General features: G+C 41.1%; 2 protein-coding genes across 2 annotated transcripts; both read right to left on the bottom strand.

The window, feature by feature from the left end:
- Nucleotides 1–6,016: 6,016 nt before the first annotated feature.
- LOC121390493 (N-acetyltransferase aca1-like) lies at nt 6,017–14,366 on the bottom strand. Its single transcript, XM_041522322.1, has 2 exons — nt 14,173–14,366; nt 6,017–6,683 (listed from the first exon to the last, which is right to left on the bottom strand). Exon 2 carries the CDS (start codon nt 6,652–6,654, stop codon nt 6,058–6,060), a length of 597 nt encoding a protein of 198 aa, XP_041378256.1. The 5' UTR covers nt 6,655–6,683; nt 14,173–14,366; the 3' UTR covers nt 6,017–6,057.
- A 9,032-nt stretch (nt 14,367–23,398) lies between these two features.
- LOC121390498 lies at nt 23,399–25,766 on the bottom strand. The gene is made up of 2 exons (XM_041522327.1): nt 25,577–25,766; nt 23,399–24,107 (listed from the first exon to the last, which is right to left on the bottom strand). Exons 1-2 carry the CDS (start codon nt 25,728–25,730, stop codon nt 23,956–23,958), a joined length of 306 nt encoding a protein of 101 aa, XP_041378261.1. The 5' UTR covers nt 25,731–25,766; the 3' UTR covers nt 23,399–23,955.
- Nucleotides 25,767–26,729: the final 963 nt, after the last annotated feature.

The following is a 26,729-nucleotide window of genomic DNA, read 5'->3' as shown; positions in this document are numbered from 1 at the left end:
ACCTTGGAATCTCTATTAACCTACGCTGACAAATGTACAGCCGCAGTAGTTAATTAATAACAACAATAATAACAACCCAGAACTGATCACTTAATTAGTTAATCTCTAGGCGTCTAGTTTACACAATATGCTAATCACTTCACCGTGACACAACACCCACACGTGTGATAATTGAGAAACGCTTCTAGGGGAACTTAATTAATAAAGGAATTACAACACTATTCCTAACTGGTTAATTTTTAATTAACCCTTACTACTCATTCAGTAACCTAGGGACGCAGAATTAATACTGGTACCTATCACAATAAAGACAATAACCTACAGTTTACCTAGGTCTTCTAGGATGACTGGCTAAGCTTTATATTACCAAATACTCATATAATGTTAGAACAAAAAGTCTACGATTTACTTCGTCAGATGACCGAAAACACTGTCTAAAGAATATTGGTATAATACAGTATTAAAATATTTAAAGTCACATCAATCATATCAGAGCAGAAATAATATATTTACCAGTCCGGACGGACAACGTTCCCCCGGGATACCTTCCTTTTTGGTTCTCCTCATAACTCTAAAACACTAGCTATTTATTATAAATCGAAATATCGCCTGGGGGTACAAGGCGGTACTCCCCCTATCATCTGATATTCCACCTCTCAAAGAGACGCATTTTTCTCTTTGATCGCCAGACTTACTGACACCATCGTCGTCAAATCACGGTTGTAAAAACCGCACTCGCAGAGGTATTACGTAACTACTGGCCACATGGCTCTGCACCTGGGCTGGGTGTGTATTAGACGACCATCGCGCAGAAGTATTACGTAACAAGTTGCCCACCTAGCTAAGTGCATTTGGAACTGCACACGGCCTTCTAAAACAATTAATATCGCCACAGGCGAAAAGAGATTAAGAGCATGTACCGTCACAGTGTGTATGCATGTGTGTGTGTGTGAGTGTCTGTGTGTGTGTATGTATGTATGTATGTATGCGTGTGTGTGTGTGTGTGTGCGCGCGCGCACGTCTGTGTGTGTGTGTGTGTTTTGTGTGCGTTTCTGTGCGTGTTTCGGTTTTGTTTTTATTTGTTTGAAAAGTTAACTTACACGTGTACATTACTTGCAGATTTACTTAAATTCCGTATCCATTTTGGCAAATTTAACGGGTTTCTGATCGTCTCGGAGTTTATGCTTGTTAATAATAATAATAATAATAATAATAATAATAATAATAATAAAACATTCCTGAAATCTCTAAAACGCTATGTAACACGCCGTGTTCTTGCAACTGACGCTAGGATTTAAATGTGTACTAACTGGATAGTTTGATACACAACCTATCACCAGCTGTATTAGAAAGTATTAACATTACAAGAAATGGGAATTGATTTAATGTAAAAGACACCTATTTGGTGTAAAGGGAACCTGTTTGGTGTACAGGGAACCTGTTTGGTGTAAAGGGAACCTGTTTGGTGTAAATGTAACCTGTTTGGTGTAAAGGTAACTGTTTAGTGTACAAGTAATCTATTTGGTGTTAAGGTAACCTGTTTGGTGTAAAAGGAACCTGTTTGGTGTAAATGGAACCTGTATGGTGTAAATATAACCTGTTTGGTGTAAAGGGAACCAGTTTGGTATAAAGGGAACCAGTTTGGTATAAAGGTAACCTGTTTGGTATAAATGGAACCTGTTTGGTGTAAATATAACCTGTTTGGTGTAAAGGGAACATGTTTGGTATAAAGGGAACCAGTTTGGTATAAAGGTAACCTGTTTGGTATAAAGGGATCCTGTTTGGTGTAAATGTAACCTGTTTAGTGTAAAGGGAACATGTTTGGTATAAAGGGAACCTGTTTGGTATAAAGGGAACCTGTTTAGTGTAAAGGGAACCTGTTTGGTATAAAGGGAACGTGTTTGGTATAAAGGGAACCTGTTTAGTGTAAATGTAACCTGTTTAGTGTAAAGGGAACCTGTTTGGTATAAAGGGAACCTGTTTGGTATAAAGGGAACCTGTTTAGTGTAAATGTAACCTGTTTAGTGTAAAGGGAACCTGTTTGGTATATAGGGAACTGTTTGGTATAAACGTAACCTGTTTAGTGTAAATGTAACCTGTATGGTATAAAGGGAACCTGTTTGGTACAAAGAGAACCTGTTGGTATAAAGAGAACCTGTATGGTATAAAGGGAACCTGTTTAGTGTAAATGTAACCTGTTTGGTGTAAAGGGAACCTGTTTGGTGTAAAGGGAACCTGTTTGGTATAAAGGGACCTGTTTGGTGTAAAGGGAACCTGTTTGGTGTAAAGGGACCTGTTCGGTATAAAGGGAACCTGTATGATATAAAGGGAACCTGTTTGGTATAAAGGACACCTGTTTGGTATAAAGGGAACCTGTTTGGTATAAAGGGAACCAGTTTGATGTAAAGGGAACCTGTTTGGTATAAAGGGAACCTGTTTGGTGTAAAGGGACCTGTTCGGTATAGAGGGAACCTGTATGATATAAAGGGAACCTGTTTGGTATACAGGAAACCTGTATGATATAAAGGGAACCTGTTTGGTATAAAGGGAACCTGTTTGGGGTAAAGGGAACCTGTTTGGTGTAAAGGGACCTGTTCGGTATAAAGGGAACATGTATGGTATAAAGGAAGGAACGAATGTTTTATTTAACGACGCACTCAACACAAGGGGCGGAACGTAGCCCAGTGGCAAAGCGCTCTCTCGATGCGCGGTCGGTCTAGAATCGATCCCAGTCCGTGGGCCTATTGGGCTATTTCTCGTTCCAGCCAGTGCACCACGACTGGCATATCAAAGGCCGTGGTATGTACTACCCTGTCTATGGGATGGTGCATATAAAAGATCCCTTGCTGCTAATCGAAAAGAGTAGTCCACGAAACGGCGACAGCTTTTTTCTCTCTTAATATCGGTGTGATCCTTAACCATATGTCTGACGCCATATAACCGTAAATAAAATGTGTTGGGTGCGTCGTTAAATAAAACATTTCCTTCTTCCACTCAACACATTTTAATTACGGTTATATGGCGTCCGACATATACTGAATGGTCACACAGATAACGTTTCGTTTTTTGCAGCACATCCCGCAGACAGCATGACACATACCACGGCCTTAGTTACGATACACCAGTTGTGGAACATTGGCCAGAAGGAGAAATAGCTCAATGGGCCCACCGTCGGGGATCGATCCCGTCTGATCCCTGTTTGGTGTAAAATATGATATACAAAAGTAGGGTGCATGAGCAGCAATTTATGCAGGGGATGGTTTAGTTTGTGGCGAGCGAAGATTCGTGGGGGAGGGAGAGGAGGAAGGGGTCGAGTCATAATCTTTAAGTGTGTGTGTGTGTGGGGGGGGGGGGGGGGCAAGCATCCACCATTGTACACGCGTACGCTATTCTATTAATACGGTACCATACAAACTGAAAATGAATACTGCAGCTTTAACAACGATAGGTTCCTATTTGTTGTGACTACAAGTCCGCATATGTAAACAATACAAGCAATGGCACCCGGTTTAATATTAAATACAAACACACGGTTTTCTTCAAATATCTGTATTGGTTTTTGTTCTTATATTTACACGGGTATGAGCTTTCGCTAGTATTAAAATAAACATGACATCACCATAAACGGCCTCGCTGGCGTCGTGGTTAAGCCATCGATAGCTGGTAGGTACAGGCTTCGCAGCCCGGTACCTTTCCCAGAGCGAGTTCTCAAGGGCTCATTGGGTAGGTGTCAGGCCACTACACCCTCTTCTTTCTCACTAACCACCAAACAACTAACAACTAACCCACTGTCCTGGACAGACAGCCCAGATAGCTGAGGTGTGTGCCTAGGACAGCGTGCTTGAACCTTAATTGGATATAAGCACGAAAATAAGTTGAAATGAAATGAAATGGCATCACCATTACCTCAGTAGTACATACACGGCCATACATAACCTGAAATTATTTATGGCGGGGGGTGGGAGTGGGGTGGATGGGTGAGTGTATGTTGGGGCTCACTGATGATGGCACTGCCAGAGTGAATAGGACATAAGCAAAAATAGGATCAAGGTTCACAACAGATATACCAAAGTGGTCGAATAAACGGAAAAGAAAATAGGAGCTGCCGCCCCCGGATTCAGGGGCGTAGCATGTTCTGGACCTGGGGGGGGGGGGGGGGGGGGGTCGAATACGAACCTAGTGGACCCTTTTCCTGGACTCCTATATATGAATAGCCTAATATTGCACAGTATACGAAAGCTTTAGCGAAAGAAGAGGAAAGAAAAAAGAAAGAAGTGTTTTATTTAACGACGCACTCAACACATTTTATTTACGTCAGACATATGGTTCAGGACCACACAGATTTTGAGAGGAAACCCGCTGTCGCCACTACATGGGCTACTCTTCCGATAGGCAGCAAGGGATCTTTTATTTGCGCTTCCCACAGGCAGGATAGCACAAACCATGGCCTTTGTTGAACCAGTTATGGATCACTGGTCGGTGCAAGTGGTTTACACCTACCCAATGAGCCTTGCGGAGCACTCACTCAGGGTTTGGAGTCGGTATCTGGATTAAAAATCCCATGCCTCGACTGGGATCCGAACCCAGTACCTACCAGCCTGTAGACCGATGGCCTGCCACGACGCCACCGAGGCCGGTCGAAAGAAGAGGAGGTGAGGGCATCAACATTCCACAGCCTTCGTCCCTGTAATTTGACGCTCAAAACATTTACATTTTAAAAAAACTATTTATATATAGATATAGTTATTAGTTAATTCATCGGGATCTTGTTCAAAGTTACAAAGGGCCGTGGTATGTGCTATTCTTTCTGTGGGATGATGGTGCATATAAAAGGTCCCTTGCTGCAAATGGAAATTTTTTTGTAGCGGGTTTCCTCTCTAAAACCATAGGTCAGAATTACCAAATGTTTGACATGCAATAGCCGATGATTAATAAATCAATGTGCTCTAGTGGTGTCGTTGAACAAAACAAACTGTTTAAAGACACAGACTATAATCTAGGATATCGAGCTGTCTGTTTACACATAACAGATATATCAGATCACATGTTTATGCAAATTACTGGTAGTCTTACATTTATCACATTCTCGAGGACTGACGGGGATGGTCGTCATGGTCAGTGTGTCGCAATGTCGTAAATAAAGAATCCAAAATAAAGGGATTTAGAGATTGAGAGAGAGAGAGAGAGAGAGAGAGAGAGAGAGAGAGAGAGAGAGAGAGAGAGAGAGAGAGAGAGAGAGAGAGAGAGAGAGAGAGAGAGAGAGAGAGAGAAAGAGAGGCAGACAGACAGACAGACAGACAGGAAGGAAGGAAATAATGTTTTATTTAACGACGCACACAACACGTTTTAATTACGGTTAAATGATATGACATCGGACCACACAGATAATAAGAGAGGTAACTAGATGCTGCCACATAATGGCCTACTCTTTCTGATTAGCAGAAAGAGATCTTTTATATGCAACATCACAGAGACAGGATATTACACACAACGACCTTTGTTTCACCAGGTGTAGAGGACTGGATTTAAAGAGAAGAAGTCCAATGGGTCCATCGTCGGGGATCGATCCTAGACTGACCGCGCATCAGGCGAGCGCTGTACCACTGATATGGACTACGCACCAGACAGAGACAGGAAGGAAAAGTTTTATTTAACGACGCACTCAACACATTTTATTTACGGTTATATGGCGTCAGACATATGGTTAAGGACCACACATATATTGTGGGAGGAAACCCGCTGTCGCCACTTCATGAGCTACTTTTTTATTAGTAGCAAGGGATATTTTATATGCACCATTCCACAGACAGGATAGAACACATCACGGCCTTTGATATATCAGTCGTGGTGCACTGGATGGAGCGAAAAATAGACAGAGACGTGCCTATGACATCACATCATTCACAACCAATCGAATAACCGATTTAAAAACATTTTAGACATTTCAAATTAAAAAATCGGTTTCCTGCCTTGAACCCTGCGCTGAGTTTTCAAAGCTGTACAACAGACGCCTTACTTCAAGTTTGCACCGGTCAATATTTATTTTTATATTTCTATTTATTTATCTGGTGTTGTCTTGGGAACAGTTGTAAGGTCATAATAGAACTGCAAAGCGTCAATATAACCTGTCCCTTCGAAATAACCAGCTTGCGGAACAACGCCGATTTCTTTAAATCCAAACTTCCGCCAGAGCGCTATGGATGACGCGTTTGACGCGTAAACGAGGTTGAAGAATGACGCGCGATACCCTAGATCACGTGCTATCTGCAGGAATTCTGGGACGAGGAAACTTCCGATTCCGGTTCCTCGTTGTATCTTCTTGACGATAAATCCTGTATTGCAGATGTGGGACGACCGCCCTGGGAAGTTCGGCTTCACGTAGAAAGCTGCGAGGACTTCGTGCGTGGTCGCGTCGCGACACACGAAGACGTCGTGTGACAGGTAATAATTCCGGAAATCCCCGATGTCGGACATGTCGAAGTATGGGTACGAATCTCCCTCCTCGTTCACGACGTAAACGAGAATCTCGTGTACCTCCGTCTCGTCCGAGGACCGGAAATAGTCCAGTACCACACGTCTGCCCGTCTTCAGACACCCGGATTTAGGCAGGTACGACAATTTCGGTGTTGGCTTTTTTGCTATGACGTAAGCCATGAGGGATTTGTTTTTCTCTCTCTCTCTCTCTAAAAGAAAACGAGTGAAATTTATAAATGTTTTTTTCTCTTAGATATAAAGAAAAGAAGCAAGTGAAGTGCTATTATTTCTTGACTTATCTTTTTGTCAACGACATATGATTGGTATGTTTTTCACCAAGGTTCTTTATATGTTATATGTGATCGATATACAATCGAATTCTCTTGTGTATGTGTATGTGTGTGCGTGCGTGCGCGTGTGTACATTATATATTGTGTGTGAATAGGCCTATCTCCTGTGCTGATAAGCTTCTAGCTTTAAAAAAAAATAATAATAATAATAATTAGTATTTAAATGTCTTTAAACTTTATCAGGGGGCAGGACGTAATCCAGTGGTAAAGCGCTCACCTGATGCGCGGTTGGTCTATGATCGACCCCCGTCGGTGGACCCATTAGGCTATTTTTCGTTCCATTGCACCACGACTGGAATATCAAAGACCATGGTACGTGCTATCCTGTCTGTGGGATGGTGCATATAAAGTATCCCTTGCTAGTAATGGACAAAATGTTACTGGTTTCTTCACTAAGACTATATATCAGAATTACCAAATGTTTGACATCCAATAGCGATGATTAATAAATCAATGTGCTCTAGTGGTGTCATAAAACAAAACAAACTTTAAAAGCTTTATCAGTTTTATATATATTAACAAGAGTTTCGGTGGATGTCAGCTGCTTAGAAATAGGCCTATGGACGGGGGAAATTTCACTATTGTCAAAATGAACTTTAAGTCTGTTAGTAACATTTCTGGAAAATGTTTTGATCATTGCCAAAATAAAAATGTGGTAACCTGACTTCACCGTGTAAGGGGAGCTAACACTCGTTCCCCCATCACCCTCAAGATTAAATGAAGGAGCGTCATTTTTAGCTCCCTTTAGCATGATAATTTGAGTGGTATCAAATGTATCTTAAAGGAATGCTAAAGCAAGGCTTTTGGCCTGGTGTGCATATTCAACGATACATAATGCACATTATTGCTTAATATCAACAAGTATAATCGTATAGTTAATTAATAAAACGGTTACATGTGACGGCTATTATATATAACGGGCGCAGCCATTTTGTACCATCCCAGTTAATCTAAGTCAGGAGAGCAATTAATCACACACACACACACACACCCCTCAATTTGTGTTGGATAGCAAGGTCTGGGTAACAAAGCTTTATCCACTCCCCACCACCAGTCCAACATCGCTATATCAGGCATCGAAATAAAGTTAAAGTTTGTTTTGTTTAACAACACCACTGGAACACATTGATTAATCAAATATCGGCTATTGGATGTCAAACATTTAGTAATTTTGACATACAATCTTAGAGAGGAAACCCGTTGCATTTTCCCATTAGTAGCAAGGGTTCTTTTATATTCACCATCTCACAGACAGAATAGCATATATATTATATATATATACATACATGTATGTATATATATATATATATATATATATATATATATATATATATATATATATATATATATATATATATATATCACAGCCTTTGATATACCAGTCGTGGTGCACTGGCTGGAACGAGAAATAACCCCAATGAGCCCACCGAAGGGGATCGATCTCAGATCGACCACTTTACCAATGGGCTACGTCCCGCCTCGCATTGAAGTAAGCATACTGACTGGGCTTCAAGTTATTCAAATATAAAACCATGGGCGTATGAGAGACCAAAGTCCAAACACTTTTTACATGCCCAGTCCGTTCAGCTTCAGGCATGTCTATCCTGGCCCCTACATCTGGTATGACCAAGGATTTGCAGTGGAGGATCCAGAAAATCCTGGGGGGGGGGGGGGGGTGTCAGTGACATGAGGCGGAATGCCAAAGGAACTTTGGGGGAGGTTTGGAGGGGATCGTAAAAAATGTTTTAAATTAATATATAATAAAATTATAACTGTCGCAAAATTTAGGGGGGGGGGGGGGGGCGGGCCCCGGCCCCCTCCTAGATCCGCCTCTGATTTGGTCTAGGGCGGATCTATTGCAGGGCGCACGTTAAGTCAGTACTTTACTTAATGTACAGGGCGAGTTGCTTCCATATATTTAGCAAATTTAAAATGTTGTTGGAAGATTTATTTTGTTAAAAATTATGCAATTTGTTGCACTATTTCGGTTGAGAAACGGTTGAAACATGTGCCACAAGTTTTGAATACCAGCTATATATATAGGGTATGTAACAATATCCTGACGTAGAAAAAACACACACTTTCTACGGCCCTTCGGACTAGGGTGGATCAGACGTATGAGACGGGGTGTGTAGGAATTTATTTTTACATATTTCACGGCAAAGACCCAATTTTACAACCCCTCCCCCTCAATGAAATTCTTTTTAAAAAAGTGAAAAGAAAGAAAAAAAAATTAAAAAGAGAAAGATGGTTTATTTAACGACGCACACTCAACACATTTTACCTACGGCTATATGGCGTCGGACATATGGTTAAGGACCACACATATATTGAGAGAGGAAACTCGCTGTACCATAAGGACCACACATATATTGAGAGAGGAAACTCGCTGTCGCCACTTTATGGGCTACTCTTTTCGATTAGCAGCAAGGGATCTTTTATATGCACCATCCCATAGACAGGATAACACATACCACGGCCTTTTGATGTATCAGTCTTGGATGACTGGCTGGAGCGAAAAATAGCCCAATGGGCCCACTGACAGGGATCGATCCTAAACCGACCGCGCATCAAGCGAGCGCTTTACCACTGGGCTACGTCCAAAGAGATAATAAATCAGCTAATTAAAACCAAACTGAAATTCTTCACAAAAAAAAAAAAAAAAAAAAAAAAAAAAATGTAGAATGGGACGGACTAGTCTAAATACGCTACGGATCATCCAGGTTTTTTTTGTAAATAGGTTCAGTTTGGTTTGACGTAATAAGAAAAGTAAAAGTGTTTTTGACCCCCCCCCCCCCCCCCCCACCCCAACACACACAAAACACCCAAATCAACAACAACAAAACTAGAAATAAATAACTTGTAGTAAATTCCATAGTAAGAAAAAAGGCGTTCCCTGTGGGACGAACTATTCTCAGAACCGGCGTGACGTCACACGGCCTAGTTACCGAGCATCCGGGTCTTTGGGGGTGAAGCAAAGCCTTAGTGATTACTGTTTCACATAGAATAAAGTTATCTTATTAACTTTTTACATGCCTTACATATTGTCATTTATTTTCTGTAGCTAACACATAGTTGCAATACGTCTTATGTGTATTATAACAGCTTGGGTTGCCATATAAGAGAAACGAACAACGGGAATCTGAATTAGTATAATCTATATTTAGTACCGATGTGTTTCCGTGTACTTTGAATGTCGAGAGGACAGGGCAGGTTGGGCAGAATATAATTTTTGTTGATGCAATTTTCAGGTAATGTTAATTATAAATTTTAAGAATTTTGAAATGATAAGATAATTATTAATATAATAATTATGATGTGGGCTACAAAATATATAATTTGTATTTATAATAAAATTTGTATGCATGATTAAGTTAATTATTTTTATGATTTAATAATTATTTTATTTCCAAATAATATGTAATAATTAAACAATGGCAAAGTTGTTACTTTACAAGTTCAAAATTACAATAGTATTATTGTCCTATCTTATTATATAGATGTATTGGCAGCAGTATAATGTTCCACTGAATACATTCTTTTATTCTTAAAACAAAATACAGTTTCTTGAAATAATGAAATGCTTTTGTTTTTACAGATTGCAAAATTACCACATGATGTTGCCCTTCCTTACCGGTTGAATGCAGGCAACAAAAAATAGCAATAATAAAGTATAGCCATCCTCAGACCTTGACATCTAGGGGCAGCAATATCTCTCTCTACTTACCCATCACACCTGAGATTAGTTTCAAGGAGAATAATATATAGTTTCCTTTGGCATTTGAATTTATATACATGTAGTATCAATATGGTAATATTTTAAATTGCCTCCAATAAACTACATTAGGGAGCAAATAATCAGTTCCCTCAGTTATTTTCATGTCGAGGTCTACAACCTAATAAAACATAAGTGTTACCTCGTCGAACAAACATGCAAATGTTTTAATAATAGGGTTTAACCTGGTATATTTAGTAATAAAACACAAAAACTTACCTGAGTAAATAATGGTTAATATACTCTTCAAAAAAAGAAACGCAAAAGGGTACAAATGGGTTATAACTCCGATTTTATGTTTCCTACCGGTTCATGCTTTGTGAATATAAGGTCATTGCATGTCCCAAACACATTCCCACGGTTACATTCGATAAAACGCAGCTACTGTACAATAAAGTTCCAAAATGTGAATATTCGCAAAAACGCAGCCACGTGCAAACCATGTCACCACTGCACGTGCGTTGTCTGCACGTGCAACATGAACACCGACAGTATAAAAGTGCAGGGTGTTCGCTTGCCTGGCCTCTGTATCTGGCCGACAGTTGACAATCCAGGACATGCCACGTCTCAGTGAACCGCAGAGAAACAATGCCATCGGCCGACTAGACGCAGGCGAATCCAGAACGGCCGTTGCCAGGGCATTCCATGTGTCCCCAAGCACCATCTCCAGACTGTGGGACCGTTACCAGCAACATGGATCAACACGTGACCTCCCTAGATCCGGTCGACCACGGGTCACTACCCCCGGGCAGGACCGCTACATCCGGGTACGCCACCTTCGGGAACGATTGACTACTGCCACCTCCACAGCCGCAGCAATACCAGGTTTGCGCAGGATATCCGACCAGACCGTACGGAACCGTCTACGTGAGGTAGGAATTCGTGCCAGACGTCCAGTTCGAGGTGTCATCTTAACACCACAACACCGTCGACTCCGACTGCAGTGGTGCCAGATTCATCGACAATGGCCTCAACTGCGATGGAGACAGGTGTGGTTCAGTGACGAGTCCCGATTTCTGCTCCGACGTCATGATGGAAGATGTCGCGTGTATAGGCGTCGTGGTGAACGTTATGCGGCAAACTGCGTGCAGGAAGTGGACAGATTCGGCGGGGGTAGTGTCATGGTGTGGGCAGCCATCTCACACACTGGCAGAACTGACCTGGTTCACGTGCAGGGCAACCTGAATGCACAGGGCTACATTGACCAGATCCTCTGGCCACACATCGTTCCAGTTATGGCCAACGCCAACGCCAACGCAGTGTTCCAACATGACAACGCCAGGCCTCACACAGCACGTCTCACAACGGCTTTCCTACAGAACAACAACATTAATGTCCTTCCTTGGCCATCGATATCACCGGATTTGAACCCAATTGAGCATCTATGGGACGAGTTGGACCGACGCCTCCGACAGCGACAACCACAGCCTCAGACCCTGCCCGAGCTGGCAGCAGCCTTGCAGGCCGAGTGGGCCACCATCCCCCGGGACGTCATCCGTACTCTGGTTGCTTCAATGGGCAGGCGGTGCCAGGCAGTTGTCAACACACGCGGAGGCCACACCCGGTATTGACTCCAGATGACCTTGACCTTGGTGGTGTGTCCTATCACTTACTCACAATGGACTAGAGTGAATTGTGAACAATCCTGCAACATTTGGTAATTATCGGACTCACCATTCAATAATGAAATCAATTCTCCAAATGTTACGACAATGTGGTTTTGCGTTGACACTACCCCTATGACACTACCCCCGCCGAATCTGTCCACTTCCTGCACGCAGTTTGCCGCATAACGTTCACCACGACGCCTATACACGCGACATCTTCCATCATGACGTCGGAGCAGAAATCGGGACTCGTCACTGAACCACACCTGTCTCCATCGCAGTTGAGGCCATTGTCGATGAATCTGGCACCACTGCAGTCGGAGTCGACGGTGTTGTGGTGTTAAGATGACACCTCGAACTGGACGTCTGGCACGAATTCCTACCTCACGTAGGCGGTTCCGTACGGTCTGGTCGGATATCCTGCGCAAACCTGGTATTGCTGCGGCTGTGGAGGTGGTAGTAATCAATCGTTCCCGAAGGTGGCGTACCCGGATGTAGCGGTCCTGCCCGGGGGTAGTGACCCGTGGTCGACCGGATCTAGGGAGGTCACGTGTTGATCCATGTTGCTGGTAACGGTCCCACAGTCTGGAGATGGTGCTTGGGGACACATGGAATGCCCTGGCAACGGCCGTTCTGGATTCGCCTGCGTCTAGTCGGCCGATGGCATTGTTTCTCTGCGGTTCATTGAGACGTGGCATGTCCTGGATTGTCAACTGTCGGACAGATACAGAGGCCAGGCAAGCGAACACCCTGCACTTTTATACTGTCGGTGTTCATGTTGCACGTGCAGACAACGCACGTGCAGTGGTGACATGGTTTGCACGTGGCTGCGTTTTTGCGAATATTCACATTTTGGAACTTTATTGTACAGTAGCTGCGTTTTATCGAATGTAACCGTGGGAATGTGTTTGGGACATGCAATGACCTTATATTCACAAAGCATGAACCGGTAGGAAACATAAAATCGGAGTTATAACCCATTTGTACCCTTTTGCGTTTCTTTTTTTGAAGAGTATATATATATATATATATATATATATATATATATATATACATATATATACTGAAACAAAGGCACACACATTATTTACCCTCTGCACCAAAGTAAATACTAAACACACGGAGGGGGGGGGGGGGGGGGGAACGACCTATATTTTCTTACTGCAGGCCTGCTACAGACATTTGTAAAAAAAAATAAAAAAATAAATAAAGTTTAAACAAGAATTTAGGCCTATATTATAATTATTATATGTGTGTAATTTAGCAGTATAAACTTTTATTTTAAAATTAAAAAATAAATAAGATGTAGTAGCTGTGGTATGGCAAAATAAATACAAGTATAGATAATATCCAAGCAACTAAGATTAAATGAAAAATAAAGACCACACAAATTTAATGTTAAAGGAATATACTCTATTCAAGAACTGGATGCATCGTTGTTGTTTTTTTTTTTTTTTTTTTGGGGGGGGGGGGGCATGGAAGACGATGGAATTGTGTATTTTATTTACAGTATAATGTGGGATTTTTATCACTGCACATGCTTTAACCATTTTGTTTGCTAAATTAATCTCTGTTGGTGTCCACAAGCAACAACATTAAAGTCAACGTAGTCACATTCTGTGAGGGAAGCCATGGAATTCCAACAGGTTTGTCGTTTTAATGACCCTACCCACAAGCGGCGCCTAGTCTTCTTTTGGAAATTTGTAAAACGATATTTTTTTTAACATCATGTTATGGTTTATGCAGCCAACTGCACAACATGTGTTAGGCATCGTGACCGTTAACTGTTGTAAATGATCGACCAAAGTTGCCTCATTTCACTATCAAACCATACGTAACTAAGGAGAAGCTTCACCGCATCACGTGATAAACAATGGCGGCCAGGGGTCGAAGTACCCGTATGTTCGGTTCCGAGAATAGAAGTATAGTATATACGTCATCATTCTATAGCTTCACATAGGCCTACCTGTCAACTAGGTCACCGTCAGGTCACTTCATATAGATGTAAGAAAACAAGGTATTTCGTGTAAGGAATGACTGCTCTGGACGAAGCAGATTAATACACATATATCAGATGACAACTTGTTTGCTTGATACTGAAAAAAAAGTTTATAAAAAAAAGTCAGATGCGAGTCTGCACCGTCTCACTTAACAAGGGGACGCAACTGAGAGCGGACCCGCAGTGCAGTTATGGTTGCAATGAACCAAATCATTTGCCACTGCTGATAACTGTTAACCTTTTACTGATAAAACTCATATAATATAATATATATATATATATATATATATATATATATATATATATATATATATATATATATATATATATATATATATATATATTATAAGCAGGGTATCCACACAATAAAACGTGTTGCACTTCACATTTAATCTACTTGCAAGAAAATAGGGTATCGCATACGATTTAAGAGATTTTATGAAGGTTTCTATTAACGTTTCCATTATAATCTTTGTCTAATAGGGGCGGGACGTAGCCCGGTGGTAAAGCGTTCACTTGATGCGCGGTCAGTGTGGGATCGATCCCCGTCCGTGAGCCCATTGGACTATTTCTCGTTCCAGCCAGTGCACCACGACTGGTACATCAAAGGCCGTGGTATGTGCTATCATGTCTGTGGGATGGTGCATATAAAGATCCCTTGCTATTAGCCGAAGAGAGTAGCCCATGAAGTGGCGACAGCGGGTTTCCTCCCTCAATATCTGTGTGGTCCTTAAGCATATTATGTCCGATGTCATATAACCGTAAATAAAATGTGTTGAGTGCGTCGTTAAATAAAAGACTTCCTTCCAAAAGACATGGTATGTGTTATCCTGTCTGAGGGAAGTTCATGCAAAAGATTACTTGCTGCTAATAGAAACATGTAGATTACGAATTAAAAATTACCAAATGTTCAACATCCAGTAGACGATGATTAATAAATTAACGTGCTCTAGTGGTATCATTAAACAAAACGATGTTTTAACTTCTTGGGTGTCTCGGTGAAATTTAAAAGAGCATGGGTACCATCTATCTCACATATATTTTTAAAAAGAAAGAAAGAAATGTTTTATTTAACGACGCACTCAACACATTTTATTTACGGTTATATGGAGTCAGATTTTTTTGGAGAGGAAACCCGCTGTCGCCACTACATGGGCTACTCTTTCCGATTGGCAGCAAGGGATCTTTTATTTGCGCTTCCCACAGGCAGGACAGCACAAACCATGACCTTTGTTGAACCAGTTATGGATCACTGGTCGGTGCAAGTGCTTTACACCTACCCATTGAGCCTTGCGGAGCACTCACTCAGGGTTTGGAGTCTTATCATCGACTATTGGACGTCAAACAAATGGTCATTCTGATACTGTTTTTGTTTTTTTAGAGGAAACGTGCTGTCGCCACATATGCTATTCTTTTACGATAGGCAGAAAGGGATCTTTTATTTGCGCTTCCCACAGGCAGGATAGCACAAACCATGGCCTTTGTTGAACCAGTTATGGATCACTGGTCGGTGTATGTGGTTTACACTTACCCATTGAGCCTTGCGGAGCACTCACACAGGGTTTGGAGTCGATATCTGGATTAAAAATCTCATGCCTCGACTGGGATCCGAACCCAGTACCTACCAGCCTGTAGACCGATGGCCTAACCACGACGCCACCGAGGCCGGTATATTTAAAAAAAAGTCAAAACCCAAGACACTTGCCTCCCCTCCCATCCGTCCATAATCTCGAGATCGACTATCCATCAAAATTAGACCCACACCCAATCACGAACCTCCACGTACAAACAGCCCAGATAGCTGATATGTGTGTGCCCAGGGCGGCGTGCTTGAACCTTAATTGGATATAAGCACAAAATAAATTGAAATGAAATGTGATGTATTATGTCATGGACGATGAAGAAATAAATCAGGAGACGCTAGACAGGTATTCAGTCATGCGTGTCGACCTTGAAGCGTCTGCCTGGACTGTGTACCAGTATATCACAGTATGCAATAACGACCGTGTATCGGTATGTTATAAGGACACGCTACATACATTTTAAAGCAGGAAGTCATCTCTCTGGCCGCCCACTGTGTTGGCTTTACATCTTCCTGTGGAGGGGGCGACGCAGGGGACTGATCGCACTTTGCTCTGAAAATTTTGCATTGCCCCTCGCTAGTTGAAAGGCTAATTAATATATTATTGCCACTACCCTTTCGCAGAAAGAAAGAAAGACATGTTTTATTTAACGACGCACTCAACACATTTTATTTACGGTTATATGGCGTCAGACATATGGAAAAAAAAGAAAAACGTTTTATTTAACGACGCACTCAACACATTTTATTTACGGTTATATGACGTCAGACATATGGTTAATGGCCACATATATTAAGAGAGGAAACCCGCTGTCGCCACTTCATGGGCTACTCTTTCCGATTAGCAGCAAGGGATCTTTTATATGCACCATCCCACAGACAGGGTAGTACATACCACTGTCTTTGATATACCAGTCGTGGTGCACTGGCTGGAACGAGAAATAGTCCAATGGGCCCACCGACGGGGATCGATCCCAAACCGACCGCGCATCGAGCAAACGCTGTACCACTGGGCTAAAAGAAAGAAAGAAGTTAGTTTGTTTTGTTTAACGACACTACTAGAGCACATTGATATATTAATCATCAGCTATTGAATATCAAATATTTGGTAATTTTGACATATATATTTTTACAAAGGAAACCCGCTACATTTTTTCATAGCCGGGCCGGGTCTTTTATATGCGCCATCCCACAGTCAGGATAGCACATGCAGCAGCAGCAGCAGCAGCAGCAGTAGCGGTAGCGGTGGTAGTAGTAGTAGTAGTGGTGGCGGTGGTGGTGGCGGTGGCGGTAGCAGTAGCAGCAGTAGCAGCAGCAGTAGTAGTAGTAGTAGTAAAAGTATTAGTAGAAGAAGAAGATTAGAGTTTGTTTTGTTAAAACCGGCCTCAGTGGCGTCGTGGTTAGGCCATCGGTCTACTGGCTGGTAGGTACTGGGTTCGGATCCCAGTCGAGGCATGGAATTTTTAATCCAGATACCGACTCCAAACCCTGAGTGAGTGCTCCGCAAGGCTCAATGGGTAGGTGTAAACCACATGCACCGACCAGTGATCCATAACTGGTTCAACAAAGGCCATGGTTTGTGCTATCCTGCCTGTGGGAAGCGCAAATAAAAGATCCCTTGCTGCTAATAGGAAAGAGTAGCCCATGTAGTGGCGAAGCGGGTTTCCTCTCAAAATCTGTGTGGTCCTTAACCATATGTCTGATGCCATATAACCGTCAATAAAATGTGTTGAGTGCGTCGTTAAATAAAACATTTCTTTCTTTCTTTGTTTTGTTAAAAGACATTACTAGAGCACATTGATTTATTAATCATAGGCTATTGAATGACCGACTTTTGATCGTTGTGACAGAGGAAACATGCTACATTTTTTCATTAGCAAGTTAGCAACAAGTGATAATTTTAAATACACTTTTGCAGATACAAAACAGCACATACCACGACATTTGATATACTGTAGTTGTTAGGCACTGGTTAGGACGGGAAAATGCCAACCAGAGAATGGAAGGAAGAAGGAGACGAATAAGAAAAAGCAGATGATGATTGATACGTACGACATTAGGATGGAAGTTATTTCATTAAAAACAATTTTTAAAAAGAAAGAAAAACACAAAAACAAAAACAAAACAAACAAAAAATTTCAACTGTCGGTGATGTATTATCATCTAATATAGCACACGGGGAATAATTATTATCATCAATCAATCACATACCGGAAATTAACAATTAAAAGTCCATTGACGTCAGAGCGCCTGCAGAGATGAACCAATCCAAAGTTAAAACGTGACGTCAATGGGACATAAAACATTTTAATATGGCGACCTATTGACAAAATCTGGCACTTCGCCAGAACCAGCAGACAACAGCAATTAATGAATTGTACCGAAATGTAAGGACATTGTGATAAATGTCATTAATTCATTAAGGGGCTATTCACAATCATCAACGTTTTCGTACACTGGGGGGGGGGGGGGGGGGGGGGGGTGGTGGTAATGCAATAATAATCAAATATGTTGAAATATTCATGACAAAATCCATATTTTTAATTTACGCTTTTAGAAAAAGAGGAGCGGGTGTACAAAAAGTACAATTTGTACGCTCGTAAAAATTAAAATTGTGAATTAATTAAATGGCGTCCCGTAAAAAATATATATATATATGTATAAAATGTATATATAATTTGTTTTGTTTAACGGCACCACTAGAGAATATTCATTTATTAATTATCGGCTATTGGATGTAAAACATTTGGTAATTTTGACATATAATTAGTATAGTCTTAGAGAGGAAACCCGTTACATTTTCCCATTAGTAACAATGGGATCTTTTAGATGCACAATCCCACACTCCACGGCTTTCATATGCGAGTCATAGCACACTGACTGGAACGAGAAATAACCTAAAGGGTCGCAAAATAAAGAGCACAACACAATAGTTAATTTTAAGTTACAATAACGTTTTTCAATTCAATATTAATTTTACAACACATAATTGATTTTGCATTATGTGACTTTTTGCAGCACAGAAAAAAAAATGTAGCAGGTTTCCTCTTGAGACTACACCTCAGAATTATGACGTTTGACATCCATTGGCTGATGATTAATTTATAATCAATGTGCTCTAGTGGTGTCGTTAAACAACAACCACAAAATAAATAAATAATATTTTTTTTTTTTTTTTTTTAAACCCTTTGAAATTAATTTTTAAAAATATAATTATTATTACTTTTTATAGTGACTTTTATATGTACGTGTATTATTATTATTATTATTATTATTATTATTATTATTATTATTTTACGATTTTTATGATTATTATTGTTTGGTTGATTGATTGGTTGGAAGGTTGGTTGGTAGGTGGTTAGTAAACCACTTGCACCGACCAGTGATCCATAACTGGTTCAACAAAGGCCATGGTTTGTGCTATCCTGCCTGTGGGAAGCGCAAATAAAAGATCCCTTGCTGCTAATCGGAAAGAGTAGCCCATGTAGTGGCGACAGCGTGTTTCCTCTCAAAATCTGTGTGGTCCTTAACCATATGTCTGACGCCATATAACCGTTAATGAAATGTGTTGAGTGCGTCGTTAAATAAAACATTTCTTTCTTAATAGGCGTGCTCGAAAACGGGGTTATAGGAGCGAGCACGTTCAAAGAGTTAGGTTGAGTTGTTATTGAACATATGCGCAAAAAAGAGAATATCGCATGCGTAGTTATGTCTTCATTCGGATGACGTCATGACCCTAACCAAAACGCTCATCTCAGCGTCATGACAATTCCATAAAATTCAGCTGGCTTTCCAGTCGAAGTAAAGTTGTATTATTTAATTAAACTTTTGTTAATCATAATATAGAAAGGTAGTGATGTGATACAGAACCACATACCAGGTGTTTTCCCCAAGTTATTTATTGCACTCGTTTATATTGCGCAATATTTATACTACTCGACCGCTACGCCGTCTCGTGTATAATATTCAGGTCAGGTCAGGTCATAGGGTTTTACGTGCACATTCAGAACAAGCTGTTGTAGCGCACGCCTGTCATGGCAGGAAAGGTGTATAATATTTATTCGCACTTTAGACTGTTCTAATGGTTTGTTTAAAGCAGGGGCGGGACGTAACCCAGTGGTACAGCGCTCGCTCGATGTGCGGTCGGTCTGGGATCGATCCCCGTCGGTGGGTCCATTGGGCTATTTCTCGTTCCAGCCAGTACACCACAACTGGTATATCAAAGGCCGTGGTATGTACTACCCTGTCTGTGTGATGGTGCATATAAAATATCCCTTGCTGCTAATCGAAAAGCGTAGCCCATGAAGTGGCGACAGCGGGTTTTCTGTCTCAATATCTGTGTGGTTCTTAACCGTATGTCACCGGCCTCGGTAGCGTCGTGGTTAGGTCATTGGTCTACAGACTGGTAGGTACTGGGTTCGGATCCCAGTCGACGCATCGGATTTTTAATCCAGATACCGACTCCAAACCCTGAGTGAGTGCTCCGCAAAGCTCAGTGGGTAGGTGTAAACCACTTGCACCGACCAACGATCCATAACTGGTTCAACAAAGGTCATGGTTTGTGCTATCCTGCCTGTGGGAAGTGCAAATAAAAGATCCCTTGCTGCCTGTCGTAAAAGAGTAGCATATGTGACGACAGCGGGTTTCCTCTAAAAAACAGTGTCAGAATGACCATATGTTTGACGTTCAATAGCCGATGATACGATAAAAAATCAATGTGCTTTAGTGGCGTCATTAAATAAAACAAACTTTACTCTTTTTTTAACCATATGTCTGACGCCACATAACCGTAAATGAAATGTGTTGAGTTCGCCGTTAAATAAAACATTTCTTTCTTTCTTTCTTTCTTTCTTTGTTTAAAGTTTATCCTAGACTTATTGCTGCATTATGACAGTGATTCATCAATGCATGCCAACACAACTATTTAAATTCCAGGAAGGACATGTCACCTTGGTAAGTGGCAGTTATCCTACAAACGAACCAGGAAGGACATATCGACTTGGTAAGTGGCAGTCATCCTACACACGAACCAGGAAGGACATGTCGTCTTGGTAAGTGGCAGTCATCCTACAAACGAACCAGGAAGGACATATCGACTTGGTAAGTGGCAGTCATCCTACAAACGAACCAGGAAGGACATGTCGTCTTGGTAAGTGGCAGTCATCCTACAAACGAACCAGGAAGGACATGTCGTCTTGGTAAGTGGCAGTCATCCTACAAACGAACCAGGAAGGACATGTCGACTTGGTAAGTGGTAGTCATCCTACAAATGATCCAGGAAGGACATGTCATCTTGGTAAGTTGCAGCCATCCTACACACGAACCAGGAAGGACATGTCATCTTGGTAAGTGGCAGTCATCCTACAAACGAACCAGGAAGGACATGTCGTCTTGGTAAGTGGCAGTCATCCTACAAACGATCCAGGAAGGACATGTCGTCTTGGTAAGTGGCAGTCATCCTACAAACGAACCAGGAAGGACATGTCGTCTTGGTAAGTGGCAGTCATCCTACACACGAACCAGGAAGGACATGTCGTCTTGGTAAGTGGCAGTCATCCTACACACGAACCAGGAAGGACATGTCGTCTTGGTAAGTGGCAGTCATCCTACAAACGAACCAGGAAGGACATGTCGTCTTGGTAAGTGGCAGTCATCCTACACACGAACCAGGAAGGACATGTCGTCTTGGTAAGTGGCAGTCATCCTACACACGAACCAGGAAGGACATGTCGTCTTGGTAAGTGGCAGTCATCCTACACACGAACCAGGAAGGACATGTCGTCTTGGTAAGTGGCAGTCATCCTACAAACGATCCAGGAAGGACATGTCATCTTGGTAAGTTGCAGTCATCCTACAAACGATCCAGGAAGGACATGTCATCTTGGTAAGTGGCAGTCCTTTGTCAGGCGAAGTAGGAAAAAAATGTGTTGTCTTGAAAAATGGTAATCCTCTTTTCGGCCAAGTATGAATAACACGTCGTCTTGGTAAGTGGCAGTCCTCATACATGTGAAGTAGGAAGGATATGTTGTCCGGGTAAATGGCAGTCCTCTTACATGTGAACTAGTAAGGTTATAACACACTTTTGACTCAGCCTTGTATAGATAAAAAAAAAATAAAAAAAATTAACATTTTAAATCACAACTAATAAAGAATGGACTGAACTGTTGTAACTGTTCATATTCTGGTAGATGTACAACCCCTCGCACCCCACGCTCTACCACTAACCTACATCCATCACATTATTCTAAAATGATGACGGGGCCTGAACTTTGACGACGGCACCGACGGCAATTCCGTAGCTGCGATATGAATTGCCGTAGGTCGTGAGCTTTACCGACGAGGTTTTGTGTTGTTGGGTTGGGTTGGATTCCCAACCAATGTCCCATTACTAGTTAATCAAAGGTCACTGTTCTATGTAGGAAACTGCATATAAAAGATCCCTTGCTGCTGGTGGAAAAATGTAGGGTTTCCTCTGAAGACTACGTGTTATATTTATCAAATATTTGACATTCAATAGCCGATGATTAATGAGTCAATGTGTTCTGTTCTATGTGAGAATGTGCATATAAAAGATCACTTGCTGCTAGTCGAGAAATGTAGCGGGTTTTCTTTGAAAACTACGTGTTAGATTTAGCCTACCAAATACATGTATATGATATTCAATAACCGATGATTGATCAGTCGGTGACTTCTAGTGGTGCCGTTAAGCAAAATTTACTTTACATAAACCTGAATTGTATTGTTCCAAAGTGAACATGGAATATAACAAAACACCACAGGAATTATGACAAATTACAATATCTATTTCAAATGTTCACTGTACACAATTTTCAGAGATACAGACAAGTTGAACAAATTAATAAGTTAATACAAATTGAATAATAAATAAATAATATAAATAATTACACACAGTGTTTTGATCCAATGGTAATACGTACAACATCATATAAAATAAATATAATATTATGCAGTATTTTAAATTAAAATGTGCAGGTAACTATAACCGAAATGTTTATGCACGAAAAATCTGCACACACTTTCAGTAAACATACCACAATATACATGCATTCTTCAGGTAGCGTAATCTCGATATGTTGTCCAACCCAAAAACCTTTTTTCAATCGGGTGAAAATTCTTTTATATAATGTAACTCAGTTATCCTATGGTCACAGCTATCTTGACATTTCGTCTGGAACCCTCGAATGATTACGGATTATCCGCATTCGGAACACTTCGGCCGGTTTCGATATCCTCTTAATCTAATTTTATATGTATGAAGCCTAGTAATAGTTTTCGTCATTACTAACTGTCTACCGGCCTCGGTGGCGTCGTGGCAGGCCATCGGTCTACAGGCTGGTAGGTACTGGGTTCGGATCCCAGTCGAGGTATGGGATTTTTAATCGAGATACCGACTCCAAACCCTGAGCGAGTGCTCCGCAAGGCTCAATGGGTAGGTGTAAACCACTTGCACCGACCAGTGATCCATAACTGGTTCAACAAAGGCCATGGTTTGTGCTATCCTGCCTATGGGAAGCGCAAATAAAAGATCCCTTGCTGCCTGTCGTAAAAAGAGTAGCCTATGTGGCGACAGCGGGTTTCCTCTAAAAAAAAGTGTCAGAATAACCATATGTTTGACGTCCAATAGCCGATGATAAGATAAAAAATCAATGTGCTCTAGCGGCGTCGTTAAATAAAACAAACTTTACTTTTTACTAACTGTCTATAAAATAGTTCAGTAATATGGAACATTGTTTATTTATACACAACAGCAACAGTTTTATTGTAAAGTGATAACAGAATATAATTCAGATCTGATGCTAAACTAATTGTTTGAAAGCATGCCTGTATTGTCAACTAAATATTCTGAAAGTTAGTCTTGAACAATCAAAACAAGACTATATGATCGACTAAGACTTCAGGGAGTTGCCGGTTGTGTATCCGAGGTTGTATTCGTGGAATTAACCGAGGAGTTCCGAATGGGATTTTTCGGTATCTTGCAAAACTGGGAATTCCAAAATTATGTTTTAGTCACTCAAGATAACGAGAGTGCCTTTATATTGTTTATTAACAATGGATTTTTTTTTCGCGTATTTTACTTCAATAATAAACCTTCTGTCTGTCCGTCTTCGTTTGAACTTTTAGTTTAGTAAAGGTTGAGTTATTTCCCCTTAAGGGTAGCTTGGTCTTATGCTGGTTTTGACGGTATATTTCGTGTTAATGTAGCAGTAATCTGGTAGCGGGGTCACACGCTGGTCTTTCAGTTTCTGGCAGGCGGTGTGTAGTAGAATTAGCAACAATTTCGCAGAACCAATTTCCTGGTCTGAAACAAATAAAATAAAACTAATTATTGACAACAACCATTATATCTGCATACTCCAAATATCCACCAGACACTGGAAAATCCCACATCAAATGAAAGGAAATGTTTTATTTAACGACGCACTCAACACATTTTATTTAGGTTATGTGGCGTCGGACATATGGTTAAGGACTACACAGGCATTGAGGGAGGAAACCCGCTGTAGCCACTTTATGGGCTACTCTTTTCGATTAGCAGCAAGGGATCTTTTATATGCACTATGCTATAGACAGGATAGCACATACCACGGCCTTTGATGTACAAGTCATGGTGCACTGGCTGGAGCGATAAATCGCCCAATGGGCACACTGACGGGGATCGATCCCAAACCGACCGCGCATCAAGCGAGCGCTTTACCACTGGCCTACGTCTCACCCCACATAAAATTAACCAGTGCAACTTTTCATTAATTCATTTCAACTTCTTTTCGTGCTGATATCCAATTAAGGTTCAAGCACGCTGTCCTGTATATATTGTATAAACTGACAGAAGAAAAACTAATTTTATGTCATTATTTGTATAGTGGGATAATCAATAAATTGAAAAGAAACCCCCAAGTTTACCTTCCGGTTACTTGGATTTTAAGATTTATTTTAAGTGAGTGCTTGAACATTGTTCAATATATCCTCTTCAAAAAAATTAGGGGAACCTGAAATATTAATGTTAATATCAACTATTAGACCAAACAAACGTTTTGATGACAGACATCCTAGTAAAGAACGTTCAGGTCTGTTTATGAACACACCTACTAAACACATTCCATAGTTTGCACATGCATGACGCAGTTGCCCCGTACACGTGCGTGGGATGTCATTCTCGATCTTGACAATTTTCCAGGAAGGTCGATTAATCACTGTGGAACATTATTTCTGTGAATCCTTTTCATTCTGTTGATCATGCAGTTGCTATTGTTTTGTTTTTGGTCATTTGTATTGTTTGAATTTGCTATTTACTGATAAAAAACGTCAACTTTCACATTTCACTTCTGAACCCAATCGTCCTTCAAGATCTTTGGTGGTCATAAAACCTACTGTAATCCTGAATTACCGGTTGTAATGTTTGCCCAATTAATTCACTATTATCGTATAGCCATTCCCCACAGCTAATATACCTTACAATTTTAGCAGTTGTAAATTGTCCCTCCCCACCCCTGCCCCCTGTCTCGTACGCTTATGTTTTTTACTCAAAGTAGTTCATGGAGATCAGGGGTCAAATTTTCGTTTCCCTGTCGTCCTGTCTGACAGGCAACTATTTTACGTTCATATTCAAACATTAGTCTGGGTCTATCAAGTTTGGTCCGGCAGTATTTGATTCAGGCCGGCAGAATTTGTAGCTTGTTACCCGCAGAAGTTCAGACAATTTCGACCACTGAAGATACACCTTGATATGGCATTGTATTATTATCTAGTAAATACAATTAAAATACTTACTGTTCGGTTTTGAAAGTATCACCACTGGGCGGACTGCCTCCAACAGTATCGGTCTGAGTGGTTCTACTAACTTGATGGGTGTACGATACGCGTGTATGTCGAGAAAAAACATCGCCATCGCAGTAACAGCCAAGGACATCGTAATTTTTGCCATCGCGTCTCAAGTACGGGAAGTAGGGAATCTTCGTCAGTTGTAAAACAGCGTGGCTTACTGTTTTTGTTTTATAGTGTCTTGACGCTTCATTAAACCCGCCGTGACGAGATGGTTATTTTTACGTTTGTGAGTGATTCGTGCCCACGAATTGCAGATTCTTCCGGTTTCTAGGTCCCGTTATAACTTTTGACGTAGGCATATTCCTGTTAAAGTTAAAGTTTGTTTTGTTTAACGACACCACTAGAACACATTAATTTATTAACCATCGGCTACTGGATGTCAGACATTTGGTAATTTTGACTTATAGTCTTAGAGAGGAAATCTGCTACATTCTTCTATAAGTAAACAAGGGATCTTTTATATGACCCATACCATAGGCAGGATAGCACATACCACAGTCTTTGATATACCAGTCGTGGTTCACTGGCTGGAGCGAGAAATAGCCCAATGGGCCCACCGGCGGGGATCGATCCCAAACCGACTGCGCATCAGGCGAGCGCTTTACCACTGGCCTACGCCCTGCCCCTTGCACATTAAATACATTTTCCTGTTTCGAATACCAGTATCTGTATATACATGTATCAACACGAAGGGAGCAGGATTTAGCTTTGTTTGACACCTAATAGCCGATATGGTATAGTTAATCATTCATTCATTCATTCATTCATTCATTTACGGGAGCTGGACGTAGCCCAGTGGTAAAGCGTCCGCCTGATACGTGGTCGGTCTAGGGTGACCCACGTCAGCAGTAAGGGGGCTATATCTCGTTCCAGCTAATGCACCACACCTGGTATATCAAAGGCCGTGGTATGTGCTGTCATGTCTGTGGGATAGTGCATATAAAAGTTCCCTTGATACTAATGGAACAATGTAGCGGCTTTCCTCTCTGAGACTATATGTCAAAATTACCAAATGTTTGACAACCAATAGCCGATGATTAGTAAATCAGTGTGCTCTAGTGGTGTCGTTAAACAAAACAAACGTTTTTCATTCATTCAT

Source organism: Gigantopelta aegis, chromosome 15 (assembly GCF_016097555.1).
Source record: "Gigantopelta aegis isolate Gae_Host chromosome 15, Gae_host_genome, whole genome shotgun sequence".
In the NCBI taxonomy this organism is placed as follows: Eukaryota; Metazoa; Mollusca; class Gastropoda; order Neomphalida; family Peltospiridae; genus Gigantopelta; species Gigantopelta aegis.
This window is presented reverse-complemented; position numbering and strand designations above follow the sequence as displayed.

What these genes read in the sequence shown, in the direction of transcription:
- LOC121390493 (XM_041522322.1), bottom strand. Translation starts at nt 6,654, where the DNA reads ATGGCTTACGTCATAGCAAAAAAGCCAACACCGAAATTGTCGTACCTG.
- LOC121390498 (XM_041522327.1), bottom strand. Translation starts at nt 25,730, where the DNA reads ATGGCAAAAATTACGATGTCCTTGGCTGTTACTGCGATGGCGATGTTT. An exon ending in GATACTTTCAAAACCGAACA is followed by an intron (nt 24,108 to 25,576) that starts GTAAGTATTTTA and finishes TATTTGTTTCAG; the next exon opens with ACCAGGAAATTGGTTCTGCG.